Source organism: Varanus komodoensis, unplaced genomic scaffold (genome assembly GCF_004798865.1).
Source record: "Varanus komodoensis strain SLA01 unplaced genomic scaffold, ASM479886v1 scaffold1, whole genome shotgun sequence".
In the NCBI taxonomy this organism is placed as follows: domain Eukaryota; kingdom Metazoa; phylum Chordata; class Lepidosauria; order Squamata; family Varanidae; genus Varanus; species Varanus komodoensis.
Genome location: NW_025335268.1, coordinates 74,338,623 through 74,352,743, shown reverse-complemented (window position 1 = coordinate 74,352,743; position 14,121 = coordinate 74,338,623). Strand labels below are relative to the sequence as shown.

The window sequence follows — 14,121 nt, the reverse complement described above, 5'->3', positions numbered from 1 at the left end:
GTTTCTGTCCTGGAGAGACGCCCCCGCAGGGTTCCCGTGCCCACCGCTTGGCCTCCACTAAGGGGGAAGGGGCAGTGGAGCTGCTCTCCTGCCAAACTCCTTTTGATAGGCAGCAGGAGGATCAGGCCCTTGGGCCAAAGAGCCCCGCATCTCACAGCACGGAGAATAACTAACTGTGAATTCTTTGAGCAGGTGTTAGAACTGCTGTCAGCTTCACACGGCCCTTCCACTCGGGCCTCTTAGGCTGCCAAGCAAGCGTTTCCTGACCTTTCTGGCACCAGCTCAACAATACCCAATATGCTGAATGTCTTGGATTTTGTAAGCCCGAGGGTTTCGCTCTCTGATCGATCAGTTTAGCTGAGATAGCTGCTCAGTAACCATAATTCTGAGGGATATTCTGTCTTCTCACACGCTCTCTTCAGATGGTTCTGCCAACCTCTCCTGTCCTGCCTAGGAGCCGTCAGCTGGGTTGGCCCAACTGATGGCAAAGCCCTTCAGACCTTTGGCCACAGCTGGCCTTAGGCAGCTCCGTTCGAAACAGGCCTTTCTTGTTGCCGCTACATCCACGTGTAGAGCAAGTGAATGACGTACTCCGCATCAGAGGCCAATTTTCCCAAGGATGGGGTGGTCTTCCATCGAGACTGCTCTTCCTTCCAAAAGTTCTGTCTCGAATTCATCTAGGTCAGCTTCTCCAACCTGCCCATCCTCCTGCGTTACCCCCAGACAGCAGCGCTTGCCCTGTTGCAGCTTCTGGTGGCCTTCGCTTCGGCTCCGGTGCGACATCTCCCTCCTCTGGCAAGCTGCACTGCTTTCAGTTGCCCCTGTGGGTGGCCCTCGGAGGTCACGGAGCAGGAGGACAGGTCGTGTCCTGAGCGGCCTCCTGTGGACTCGCACAGCCAGCCTACTCCCCACTCAGGGCCTCCCCCTTTGAGCTCCCCGCTGCGCTGGACATGGGGCTGCGAGCCCAGCAGGAGGCCCGGCGGCTCCCACCCAGGCTCTGCTGGGCTGCTGGGAGCACTGAGCAACTGACCTGCGCATGCGCAGAACTCCTGCCTGTGGGGGTGGGCAGACGGACGATCCGTGGAAGGACCGTGGTCACAGGAGGGCAGCCGGCCCTTCTTGGCACCTGGCAATCTCACAGCTCCTCACTGGAAAATCTGTGGCTCCTCCTGTCCTGTGTGGATGGCATCAGTTTCACCCTCTCCCCAATGCAGTTTTAAACATCCAGATGTACTAGATCCATCCCCTTTATTTATGTATATTTGTATCCTGCCTTTTTCCTTCCAAGGCAGCTTAGGTAATCCTCCTCCTCCTCCTCCTCCTCTCAGTCTTATCCTCACAACGACAGTCCTAATGTACCCAGTGGGCTCCACGGCTGAGCAGGGACTAGAACCCAGACTGCCTGAGTCCCACACTCCTAACCACTACACCACACTCCCATGCTCTCCCTCCAGGTTGGATGTGCCCAGTCTCCACAGCAGAAGGCTTCCTCCGAGCTTTTGGTGTTCCTCCTGTGCTTCTCTGGGGCCTTTCCCTTTGTTTTAGGAGGAGACCAAGAGCTGCCCTGAAGGACCTGAGCAGCTTCAGGCCACCTGTGGGTGCCCCCAGGTCAGGGAGCCGAGCAGGGCCCCTTCTCAGGCTGGGGCCTTAATGGCAGGCAGTGCAAAGACAAAGCTTTAGTGGACAAACGCAGTTCCAGGTCGCTCAACAGCCGGGGCACCTGCCTCAGGCTGCAGGGCTCTTTGCTCAAGCACTGCAGCCCCCCACAAAAGGGAGGAAGGGTCTCCTGCACACTGCAAAGTCAGAAGAGACTCGGAAAATCATGCCCTTCACACAAGGAGGCCTGAGGCTGGTGAGCCAGGGCTCAGGATTGCCCCACGGCAGTTCTGGGTCAGTTTAACGGGGGCCCTTGGTAGATGTGCAGGGACGGCTTGGGCCAATCCGGTCCTGCCCGCAAACTTCTCTGGAAATCCTCTGCATGTGCCGCTTCTGAGTGTTGCCAGCAGTTTCATCATCTCACTTCAACGCACTTCCAGCATGAGCTCCGGGGCCAATGGGTATTTTCATCTGGCAGCTGCGGTGTTGTTTGCTTGCTCCGGCGTGCAGCACCACGAGGAGGGGAATGCACCCCCCTTCCTGTTACTTAGCATTCTCCGCTCTCCTGTTGCTCTTCACCTTGTTTACCTGAGCCTGCCTGATTTCCCCACAGGTGCGCAAGTACAAGAGCATGATCCTGGAAGATTTGGAGTCGGCACTCTTGGAACACGCACCTGCGCCACAAGAGGTTAACTCAGAATTGCCGCCTCTCACCATAGATGGTATTCCAGTCTCTGTGGACAAGATGACCCAGGTAAGCCGCGAGGTGGGGGTGGAAGCTGAAAAACAGCAGCACAGGGGAGCTTTGTCTCTGGCCTATTGATTTTTCCAGTGCAGAATCAATCCCTCTTTCTGTGACTCTCATAGATACACAGCTCCTTGGAGATGTGCTTACTCCTTTCCCTCCAGGGGGAGTCGCAGTGGCTCTGCTAAGTGGCTCTGAGATAAGGTGTTCCCATTGATGCGGCCTTTTCTGCCAAGTGCGGGAGAACAGCCAGTGATGCTTATGGTACTGAAGGCCCCCCGGCTCCCGTAGCTTTGCAAAGGAGTCCGCATGTTCGTAATGCGCTCAGCTGTCTGCCACGCTGCCCCTGGAACAATGCATCCATGCTACGTGCTCAGAAAGCCTGCCGATGGGAATCGCTCTGTGCTAGAGCTTGTGGCTTTGAGATGAAATAGCCCCAGGTCCAAGCGGTTGGGTTAGAAAAAAGCTTCGTCAGAGCCCCTGCCAGGCCATGTGGTGATTCTGCAATGGACGCTTTAGTGGAATCTGACGATCTTCGTGCTAATTCAGGCCGTCCTAATACCACGTAGTCAGCCTGGCTGCTTGCAAGGCTGAACTACTGTGTGAATATCTGTCTAAGAAGCCTTTTAGAGTGGCCGTTTTGAGTAACAATCGTGTAAAACTGACGTGCTGTTTGAACGAGTGTGTCACCCTCCCCATGTAGCTTCCCTATAGCCTGCGGTGTCTGATCCTGCCTAATCTTGGAAGCGAAGCAGGGTTGGGCCTGGTTGAAATCTGGATGGGCGACTTAAAAGGTGGTGAACTCCCCAAAGAGTTCAGCTGTGGGCAGTTATATGAATGTAAAGTTTTGTAACGATCGATCTTACTGTACCTCGCTTTGCTGCTTTTTGTTGGATTGCCTCAAAAGGGACAAAAGGTCCCGCTGCAAGTCCATTCTTGCCAGTTCTAGCAAACTGAGGTGGCTGGGGAAATTATGCAGATAATATTCATCAATGTACGTGAATAAGGGTACACAGTCTTATACATAGTAAGATAAGCAAAAGACGGGGTGCTGCCCCAAGGAGCCTACAATCAACATTTAAAATCAGGGCTGCGAACAGTGAGAGTTGGGCAGGAGAGAGCGGAGGGGCTCATGTGGGATGAATGTGAGCAGGTGCAGCTTTTCCGCGTGGAGCTGGGGACTGGGGGAGGGGTCTGCCGAACGTTTGCTTGGAATGCCAGGGATGGAGCTGGCATTCCAAGGAGAAAGGAAGGGTGAGTGAGCAGGTCAACTCTAAACCTGAGCTCCAGACAGATCAAACCACAGGGGAATGTGGGCCTTGTCATTCAGGAGCACAGGAGACCCGGGGGTGGGGAACACAAAGGGCGTCAGAAGTGGAGGAGCAAAAATCCTGAACAGGAATATATTGGAGAGGGAGGGTGGAAAGGACAGAACAAGGAGCTGTGCGAGTTTCGGGGAGTGGGCCGTTCTGGCCTGCCAGCCCTCTTCCCAGCCCTGCTTCCTCACTGAGTGGCAGTCAGTTCTCTCCCTTCCCATCAATCTTCTACAACCTTTCATGGCATAAATGTACTGTGACAGAATGTGGACTGACGGAGAGCTTTCTCTTGGAGGGACCGTCCTGAAGTCCTGATGCAACCGTCCGCAGTGGGGAGCACCACGTGCTCAGCACCAAGGGAGTAGTTTGCTTATTAGAGATAAATAATGGTTCCCGTGAAGGTGTGTGCTTTCTTGTTCCCTCACACCTTCAGGCCTCTGCAGAAGACGCTTCTTTTTGTGAAACGTACAGCAGCCTCGCTGGTCGGTAGTGAGCAGGCCGACTTGCTTCTCTGGTGGCACAGGTAGCCACCTCACCTTATCGGAATCCCTCCCTCCAAGCATTCATGGGCTTCCTCTTGTGCTTGGCCTGGCCCCCCAAACTTGGCTGAGCCAAGAGGAGCTCCACAAACACTCAGAGACCAGCCCCCTTCTTTTGCGGCTGTCGTCGTGGGGGGCTCCTTTCCTTTCCTGGCGAGCCCTTCGCAAGCGGCCTTCAGCACATGAGAGGAGCGCTGCCGGCAGTCGCAGGGCCTCCTTGCCCGGTGCGTCCCTTGTGACCAGCCCTCTTTGGTGCCGGTTGCAGCCAGTCCATCGGCGGCTGCGCATGGTTTAGGGGAAGGGGCCCGGCTTGCACAGCACATGGGGCTTAATTCGCGGCACATGCCCCGCAAATGCTGGACATGCTTGCCAGGAACTTGGACTCTGGATCAGTGCAGAGCAGGCTGGAGTCTGGGGAGCCCAGCCCAGGGCATCTTCCCTCACACTTCCAGGCATCACCAGTAATTTTTGAAAGAGATGCCCCCGTCAGCCCGACCCATTTTCCTTCTCCAAGAAGAGGAAAACTTCTCATCTGGCAAATACTGCACCAAGTTTTAGAATCTGTTAATGACAAAGGTGGTTGTTAAGATTTGGTGAAAATACCAATGGGAAATTCAGTGAACACCAGCAGAACATACAAGGAGTGGGAACAAGGGTGCAGAAAAGCTTCAGTGGGGGCATACGCAGCGGTGATTTTTCGTGCCACGGCTGGTGGCGCGTTTCACTGTCTGAGAGGCCACATGAGCTAGGAGACGAGCTGCGGGCAGCAGCAGAGGGTCGAGGCAGTGCTGAGCCCACCTGGCCCCCAAGTGCCGTCCTTGACTTAGGGGCCCATGCTAGGTTCTTAGAAGCAGGAGGCCCGAGGAAGTGCTGATCGCTGCCCTTGTTATGCGGATAATTAGAGAGGCCTCGTGCCCGAGCAGGCCAGGCTGCAGCACTCCCCTTGATTGCCTCCCTGGTGGTTCTGAGGCCCTTAACAAGCGCTCGCCGTGGCACACGGCTCTCCACTCCTGAGGCCCTCTAATTAATCCATCTGGAAGCAAGGAGCAGTGCTTGCGATTGCAGAGCGCAAGGTGTGCTCTTTGACGTCGAGGTGACATTCGGCCTCACCTGGACTGCCTCAGCCACTGTTGCTGCTTCCTCTTGGCGTGTTTTTCCTTGGAGCATGAGTCATTTGCATTCCAAGTCAACGAAAGCGCTACCTCGAGCGGGCACAAATGAGGAGGGGGCGCAGGACCGAGGAAAAGCACATGCAGCCCCCGGATTCAGCCTCTGGCATCTCTGCTTAGATCCGGGGGAGTCAGCCTACAGCCCCCTGGCCACACAGGGCCACCAGCTTCATTTCGTCGAAAGCTCCCTGCAAGCGATCAGCTCAGACCTCTGGCAAGAGCAGTCCCTTGCAGGGCACAGAGAGAGAAGCGGGAGGAAACCAAAGACAGCGGCCCTGCCCTGGGCGTTGCTGGAATGCAGCCCCAGCAGTGCGCCCCTGAGGTTCCACACCCTCGTGCCAGCGGGGGGGGGGGGGAGACCCCTGCCTGGGGAGCTGCCGCAGGTCAAGCCCTCTGGAGGGGCGAGAGGGGTCTGCGACAGGCGCTCACAAGCTCACGTGATCTTCCGGTCGCCGTGAAGAAGCCTGGGCCAGGATTCCTACTGCTGGTGGTGCTCTCCTTTGCTCCCCAGTGGCACAAAGATCCCGCCCAGCCGTCCCGCCACCCTTTTGGGGTCCGCTGTGGTTTCTGCAGCCTGGAATGCCGCCATTTCATTGTTTACACTGCCACCTTTCTGTCCGCAATCGTACTCCTCCAAACTCCCTCAAGCGTCTCTGGAGGAAAGGCTGGATTTTTAGGGAGGGAGGGACGGAGGGAAGGAATTCTACCAAAGGTGGTGCTTAGAACAAAACGAATCAGGAAAAAAGTGCACTGTTTGGAAGGAAGATGCTGTTCTTGTGATTCCATGAGTGGAAGGCTACCAATCCTAGTGACAGGCCAGGCAGGCTTGACTTCGCCGCTGATTCTAACTCAGCAGGGTTGTGTGAATGAACTGTCTCAGTGCCATCTGTAGCACAGGCGGCCTGAAATCGAACTCTGTGGTGTGAAGCCAGCCACCCTAGTCATGGGATGGAGGGAGCTTTGATCAGAACGCATCTGGGAGGAACCGGGTTGGGGGTGGCATCCTCGGTGCATCATATATTCCAGGTTGTCTTTTGCTAGAACGTCGTAAGCTTGGGTCTGAATTGGCATAGAAATTTGAACACCTGGAAATTGCAGTCGTGATTGCTACTGCTTTACAACTCTTTCAGACTGGTATGGATGCATGGTAGGTGGGTTTGAACGAGCCTGGAAAAACGTTTCTCTGCCTTTTTCTCTTGAGCCACCGTCCTGTCGTGCACGCTCCCTCAACGGCCTCTCCAAACCTTTGTTCTGCAAGCTCACTCGCTCTCTCTCTCTCATTCTCTCTCTCTTGCAAATTTAAAACATCCTCTTCAGAATAGAGCATGCAAAACCCAAGTGTGGTTATCCAAAACGAGCATATTTGCAAATGTTTTCATGATTGGCATACTTTGAATCTGCTCTTTTTTCTGGCATGCAGCATGAGCAGATCTTAGAAGATGGAGCTTGACAGTGTTTACATGTCCAGGAGATGTCAGCCAGTTCAGTTTATTTGCTAAAAGCTATTGGCCATGCACCATAATAAGACTGGAAGGTACATTTTAGGATAGGTGTTGCCCATCCCTTTGAACCCCATTCTGTATACTTAATTTTGTCTCTTGTTCTGTTGAGTGCAAGAACAAGCATCTGTGTCATATAATTATCCCTCTTGCCTGACACATAACAAGCCTACTGTTCAAAAGAAGAACACTTTCAGGAATCTCTTTCGGAAACCTATCCCTGGAGGAATTATATGGATGCTAATAGCATCCATAATGGAGAATATCTGCCACCTCTTTCTGGCCACAAATCCATCCTTGGCGGTCTGCCAGCATTCCCGCCCACCTCCCCTTCTAAATGTGTGGAAGCCTCGTGTGGAGTCTCACGGCGGGTGTGGCTGGGGGGCTGCGTTTCAGGCAGGCCCCATCCTTCACCCCGCCTGCTGTTTCGAAGGTGCTGTGTTGCTGTTCCTGTGAGATGCTTCTACGCAGTCACTAGGGGATGCTGCCGTGCTGTGTCCATAGATGCTGCCTGCTGTGGCGGAACAAACAGAGACCCTCCCCTGCAAACAGCCAGCTCTGTGTCTGATGCCTGCGATGGGAAGGGAAGAAGACATTCCCAGTCCAGTGCAGGAATATGCAGTTACATTACGGCCAGGCAAAACCAGAGGACATCCAAAACATTCCAGTGAACCCAACCTTGAAGTAGGCCAAATGTGCTACTTCACGCATTGTGAAAACACACTTGAACCTTCTGTAGGGGTTATTTTCTCGGTAAAAAAAGATTCTGCAGAGACCTTTGAGAAGATATGCTTGCAAGATAAATCCTGCAACCAGTCAGAGATTGTTGTAGTTGTTTTTTGTTGGTTGGTTTTTATGTTTTGAAAAATTGTCCCCAAAGAAGAGCCAAATATATGGCACAGGGCTGGGCTGGGCTACTTCAAGAAACAAAGGATCATTTTTCCAACATCCTGAGGTGTTTTCTCTTTATTCCGTTGTGCACTCATTTTATGCCAGTCTTCTCCCACCTGGTGACCTCCAGATGAGCATAAAAGCCAGGATGGACTAAAGCCGGGTCTGTCTGGTGCAGCCTCCTGTTCGCACACGGGCCAGCAGCAGCCTCCAAGATCCCGCAGCCCGGGCAGGAAGGCAACAACACCCACCTGCCCAAGGTCCCCAGCAACTGGTAGACACCCATCATCCCCAGTAGAGCTCACATCTCCCCCTCCTTTTGTCCAATAATGTTCAGCTAGGCTCTCAAAGCAGCTGCTGAAAGCAATTGCTGCCAAAGGTGATGCGACGGTTTGCGCGATGAGTGCCGTGAGGGTGTTCGCATGGGGAGTCCTGCATATGGCTTGGCAACACTGGACCTTAATCAGGATCGGGGCCCTTTCCCCGTCTGTGCACAAGCGAGAGAGCACAAACCAAGGCCGTGACAAGCCTTGGTAGTGAGAGCAAAAGTGCCTCCTGCATGACTCAGTGCTTTATTTATTTATTTAGAATATTTATATGCCGTCCTGTTGCAAAAAGCCTCAGGACGGCTCACAACATAACATTATATGTAATATACGTTACTAGTGCATTTTATATAATGTTCAGTCCTTATGATCGCAGCATACACATTCAGTGTCTGTGCAGAAGAAGTCCTGGAGCTGGCGCAGCGTTCTGTGCCCTCAGTGGGGCCCTGGATCAGAGGTCCTCGAGCTTTTCCACCAGGGAGCCAGTTGAAAGGTGCTGGTGCCGGGCAAGGGCCGGAAAAGTGGTGCCAGTGGTGCGCGCGGACCGGTGCAGTGCATGAAGCCTGGTGCGGTGCGCGCGGGCACCCATGCTGAGGCGGGTGCACGAGGCAGCGGCTCGCTCGCTCGCAGATCATTTTCTCTGAGTGAGTGAACCGCTGCCTCCCCGCGTGGCGGGCACAGGCGCGGGCACACGCACAGGGGGTCCAGATGGGCATGGCGGGCCGAATCCGGCCCCTGGGCCGCAGTTTGAGGACCCCTGCTCTCGATGCTCCAGTGAGAAGCCCGCAGGCAGGTCATGAGTACTACAGCGCTCTCCTACCCATGGCCCTGAGCAACCAGCCTGGAGAGCACATTGCCTTGCATGAAGAAGGAGCACAGCCATCGTGCCCGGTAGCCACTGGCGGCCGTCTCCTCCATGTATTTGCCCAGTGCCTTCCCAGAGCAGTCCAAGCTGGAGGACATCCCTGCTTCTTATGGTGGCAAATTCCCAGGTTACGCAGTATGTGGAGAGCTTCCCTTTCTCCTTCCTGACTCCCAGTATGCAAAATTTTGTACCCTCCATCACGTCCCCTCTTACTGGTCTTTTTCCTAAGCTAAACAGGTCCAGATGTTGTAATCCTTTTTCTTAGGGCCATTGCTCCAGCCCATGGAGTTTTGAGGTTCCCTGAAACTAAATATAGCAGCTTTCTCCCAGCATTGGGAGGGGTTAGAGTATAACTCCCAGCATTCCCAGCAAGCATGGCTGTTTGGGGCTGCTGAAAGCTGTAGAACTACACATCTCAAAGGTATTGGCTTGGGGAAGGCTGGTGCACAGTATTGCAGTATTTCTCATGCAATGGAAGGGCATTAGGAGAGCTAGAGTTTTATTTTCAGTCAAGGCGGTCAGATCCTTCTGTTTCTAAAAGCCTCTCCCCAAAGACCAGGCTGTATGTCATTGGAATCAGTTCCCAGATCTTTCATACATCCAGCCTCTGCTGCGCCCCCAAACTGGCCTTGAAGCCAAGCCAGGTGGGGCGAAGTCCAACATTCAGACCGATCCAAGGGCAGTGGAGATGCAGCTGGGAAAGAAGACCCCAGCGCTCTCCTTTGCTGCTTCGAAGCAAGCTGCTTCCGCAGAGCTTCGGTTTGTGAAACCTTTGTTTTATTTTAATGCCGCAGGCGCAGCTGCGGGCCTTCATCCCTGAAATGCTGAAGTACTCGACGGGGCGTGGGAAGCCCGGCTGGGGGAAGGAGAGCTGCAAGCCCGTCTGGTGGCCTGAGGACATCCCCTGGGCCAACGTTCGCAGTGACGTCCGCACAGAGGAGCAGAAGCAGAGGGTGTGTGTTGAATGCCCCTTGGCCTCCGCACAGGGCGCTTCCCTGGTGTGGCAAATGGGACGGCTGGGCTTATAGACCCGGCTGGGTTAAGTTGTTCTGGCAAAAGGCATGGAGCAGGTAAGAACCCCGGAGAATCGCCGTCCTGGGTCCGGCCACAGGTGTGTGTAGCTCAGCTCTGTGCCTCTGGGGGGCCGCCCAGGAGCACTCCAGCAGGGGCTGTGGCTGGAGCAGCTCTTCCCTGCCACCCGTCCGCAGCATCCTGTTGCAGTACGGCCTGGATCATCCCGGACCGGTTGCAGCACTGCAGCCTGCGGAACTTGCATGCATCAGGTTGTTCCAGCTGCTTTTTTGCTGGCGGCCATCAGAACATCCTGGAGGGGTGGGCCCTGCGGTGGTTCCCTCGGCCTTCAGCAGGAGCCTTGGCTCCCCACCCCACCTGCATTGACGTAAACTGGTCCCGTGTGTCCTGAAAGCGGAAGTTCAAATAGCTTCTGGGCGTGCAAGGAGCAGCGATGGTATCATCTGTGTTCTCCCCTGGCGCAGCGTTTCTTTTCCTCTGACCAACTTCCCAGCCAGTGGTCTGGTCTGTCAGGTGGCTTGATGCATTCTTGAGCATCCCTGGATCAGAACCGCTAGGTCAGAGGCCTGTGGCAGCCTCCCCGGCCCAGTACCCTGCAGATGTTTTGGGCTACATCTCATCAGCCGGCGCCAGGATGACAATTGTGGTCCATGACATCTGGAGGGCATTGGCCTGGAAGGGTTCATGTGTAGTTACGGGATATGCAGTGCAATCCCAAACTAAATTCTACATTCAGGCTAACTTCCTAGTAAATGTGGTTAGTATTGTAGCCTTAGAATGGAAGAATAATATCCGCTATAAACACGGCCTCTTAGAACACAGTACTATGCAAATTAAGGCAGAGAGGAAGTCCTACAACTCCCAGAATGCCCTATACCATCTGGAGCACACTAGGAATTGTGGGTCTTTTTTCTGTCTAAACTGGTATAAGATCGTTCGCTTTTAGCCTTATTGACAATAGCAAACACCCTCAAAATGTAATACAATCCAAAATGACATAAATCCACAGGCAGGAAGACATCAGCAGCTAAGGTTTTATTTATTTATTATTTATTTATTTAGACAATTTCTGTGCCCCAGAAGCCCTTCTTTCTGTCTTCTGGGCTGATTGCCCATTTCTGGGGCTGACCACTTTTGAAGCAACTGCAGATAAACTCTTTGTGAAGTATAACTCAAAACAAAATATTGATTTATTTTTCAAAATTCTGCCCTGCCATACAGCTCAGCAAGCTGGCTAGCATTTGTGTGAGAAATAAGAACAATCTGAAAGTTACTATAAGAACAGAAGAGCCACAGACTTGTTTTTTCAAACCAGTCAAATAAAGGAAGTCTCTATCCAGTACCTAAAACGCCCTATGTTAGGTAGTGAGCCCTTTTTGGGAGAGCGTCCCAATGACAGGGGGTCACAGCCAAAAAGGCCCTTGTCACAGCTAGCCAACTCTGGTGTTGAGAGCGGCCGGAAAGCACCTCGGGTACATTCTTAACTAGCTGTGTTCCACGTGGAACAAGATGATGCTTTAGATGCCCAAGCCATTTATTTATTTAGAATATTTATATGCCGTCCTGTCGCGAAGGCCTCAGGATGGCTTACATAAATAAATAAGAATAATATAAAACATAATACAAATGATATAGGACTTAGCATTCACAAGCACAAATCAAGATGGGCAGTTGCTCCAATATGTGGTCATTTGGGGAAAGTTTGTGAAGCCTTTGAGTTCACACCTTTTGTTGTTGTTGTTAGTCGTGAAGTCGTGCCCAACCCATCGTGACCCCATGGACAACGCTCCTCCAGGCCCCCCGTCCTCCACCATCCCCTGGAGTCCCCTTAAGCTCACACCCACTGCTTCAGTGACTCCATCCAGCCACCTCATCCTCTGCCACCCCCTCCTTCTTTTGCCATCAATTGTTCCCAGCATTAGGCTCTTCTCCAGGGAGTCCTTCCTTCTCATTAGGTGGCCAAAGTATTTGAGTTTCATCTTCAGGATCTGGCCTTCTAAAGAGCCGTCAGGGTTGATCACTTCTAGGACTGACCGGTTTGATCGCCTTGTGGTCCAAGGGACTCGCAGGCATCTCCTCCAGCAGTTCGCACCTTTATGTACCCCCAAACTGAGCATGCCACTGATCTGTATTGGCTTAATTTAGAGTGTGATAAACCGGTGATGCTGTTCCCACAATCACTAGTGAAGGCTAGAATCGCCCCTTCATGTGGCAGCAGGCTCCGGATGGGTGAGCAAGCCTGCCCGGGTCCCACAGCAGCCGTGGTCATCCGAGGGCCTCTAAAAAGTGCTGAAAGCAGTTGGTCCACAGGTGGGGATTCCCGGGGTCTGAGACTCAATTTGAGCCTCTCTCAGGAGCCTTTTTCTGCTTTAAACCTGCTCTGACGGGCTACAGCTTCCCAGAAGCTCCACCTCTCCCTTCAGGACACTTGCCGAGGCCAGCCAGTTCTTTATGTGTGAGTTGCTGTTTCTGCTGCCAGTGCCGATCAGAAAGAATCCCAGGAAGGCCTGAGCCCTTTTCTCTCTCTGCCCCCCTCCATCCGGCAGGTATCTTGGACTCAGGCACTGAGGACCATTGTCAAGAACTGCTACAAGCAGCACGGCCGGGAAGACCTGCTCTACGCATTTGAGGATCAGCAGACGCAGCCGGCGACAGCCACACACAGTATAGCACATCTGGTTCCGTCCCAAACTGTGGTCCAGACCTTCAGCAACCCCGACGGCACAGTCTCGCTCATCCAGGTGAGGGCCGTGCCATTCCTTCCTTCCGAGGGCAGATTCTGGGTCGGAAGCGGGCTTTACAGCCCAGAGCCCCGAGCTGAGACCCCAAGGGTGTGTGGCCTGGGTCTCGTTCCACAGCACTAAGTAAAACTCTCATTACGTGTACACTCAGCTGATGTTAGTCGTACAATCCTACACTGGGCTTGTGGCCCCGGAAACAGAGTTCCAGAGCCAGTACGTTTCAACTTCCAGGAAGCACACTCGTGTCTGTGACGTGCAGGGCATGGTGTTTCTCCCATCCAGGGATTTGGTGTAGGATTACTGTGCTCCATTCATCCACTTTTTGTGGGGCATCCACACAGCGCCGTCATCTAAGCATTCTCATTCTGCATTTTCCCTGTGGTTCTTCTGCCTTTATTCAGACAGTCTGGTTTTCCCCCCATAAGAACAAAAGAGAAATGCAGCATCCACAGGTTTAGATGTCTTTAGTGCTACTTTCTCATCTCTTTTCAAGGGTGTGGTTTTGATGTCAGTAGGGAAAAGGGAATTTATCGCAACTTAGTACACGTACTTCATGACTTTTGTGCTGGGACTTTTTCTGCTTTTCGGGGAGCTTCTTTCATCTGTCTTTTCTTTCTTGTGAAAATATTTTCTGGTTAGAATGTTTTAAGGAAGAAAATGAAAAAGAGGCGCAATTAACACCATGACAGTAATTTTCAGAAAGTGTTTTAAAGAAAGCTGCCTGTTCTGGTCACCATCAGAAGGGCACTGAGCAGAAATGTTTATTTAATCTTTTTAAAAAAATCAGTTGCATTATGTTCTTGGAATCAAAGAACAGTAGAGTTGGAAGAGGCCAGAGAGCCACTAGGGCCAATTCCCTATTCAGTGCAGGACTCCCAGTTAAACCACCCTTTTCGGGTGGCGGCCCAGGTACAGCACCGTAACATCACAATAGAAAATGGATATAATAGGCACTAGGGGTGTTACACCACTGCACCTCTCTTCACAGGGGGAACGAGAAATGCGGTGCTGTAGTGCCTATAACGCTAGTTTCTGTATTCTGGCGTTCGAGCCCTACAACATGATAACATGGTGGTGCTGACTTGCCAAACAACAAACAAAAGAACCCCTTCTGCTCACTGCCCTCCTAGTTCTAATTAGAAATCACATTAGAAATACACATTATAGCATTTTAGCTGTATGTATCACCTTCATTTTAAAAACACCTAACTGGCTTGGGACCAGGATACCTAAAGGAACGCCTTTTTCCCTACATACCCTACCGCCCCCTAAGATTGGCAGCAAAGCCCTCCTCCGGGAACCCTCTTTGAAAGAGGTCAGGAGACAGAGTACCCAGAGGAGGGCCTTCTCTGCGGTGGCGTCCCGACTATGGAATGCGCTCCCTAGAGGGATCTGCCTAGCA

General features: G+C 52.8%; 1 protein-coding gene across 5 annotated transcripts in view; it reads left to right on the top strand.

Moving 5' to 3' along the window:
- NRF1 (nuclear respiratory factor 1) overlaps positions 1-14,121 on the top strand; it is a 74,777-nt gene that overhangs the window by 34,059 nt on the left and 26,597 nt on the right. For all 5 annotated transcript variants that reach the window (XM_044429285.1, XM_044429263.1, XM_044429295.1 and 2 more), the window contains exons 5-7: positions 2,210-2,350; positions 9,741-9,899; positions 12,525-12,719. In XM_044429285.1, the coding sequence (XP_044285220.1) occupies positions 2,210-2,350; positions 9,741-9,899; positions 12,525-12,719 (495 nt within the window). The remainder of the gene's footprint in view (positions 1-2,209; positions 2,351-9,740; positions 9,900-12,524; positions 12,720-14,121) is intronic.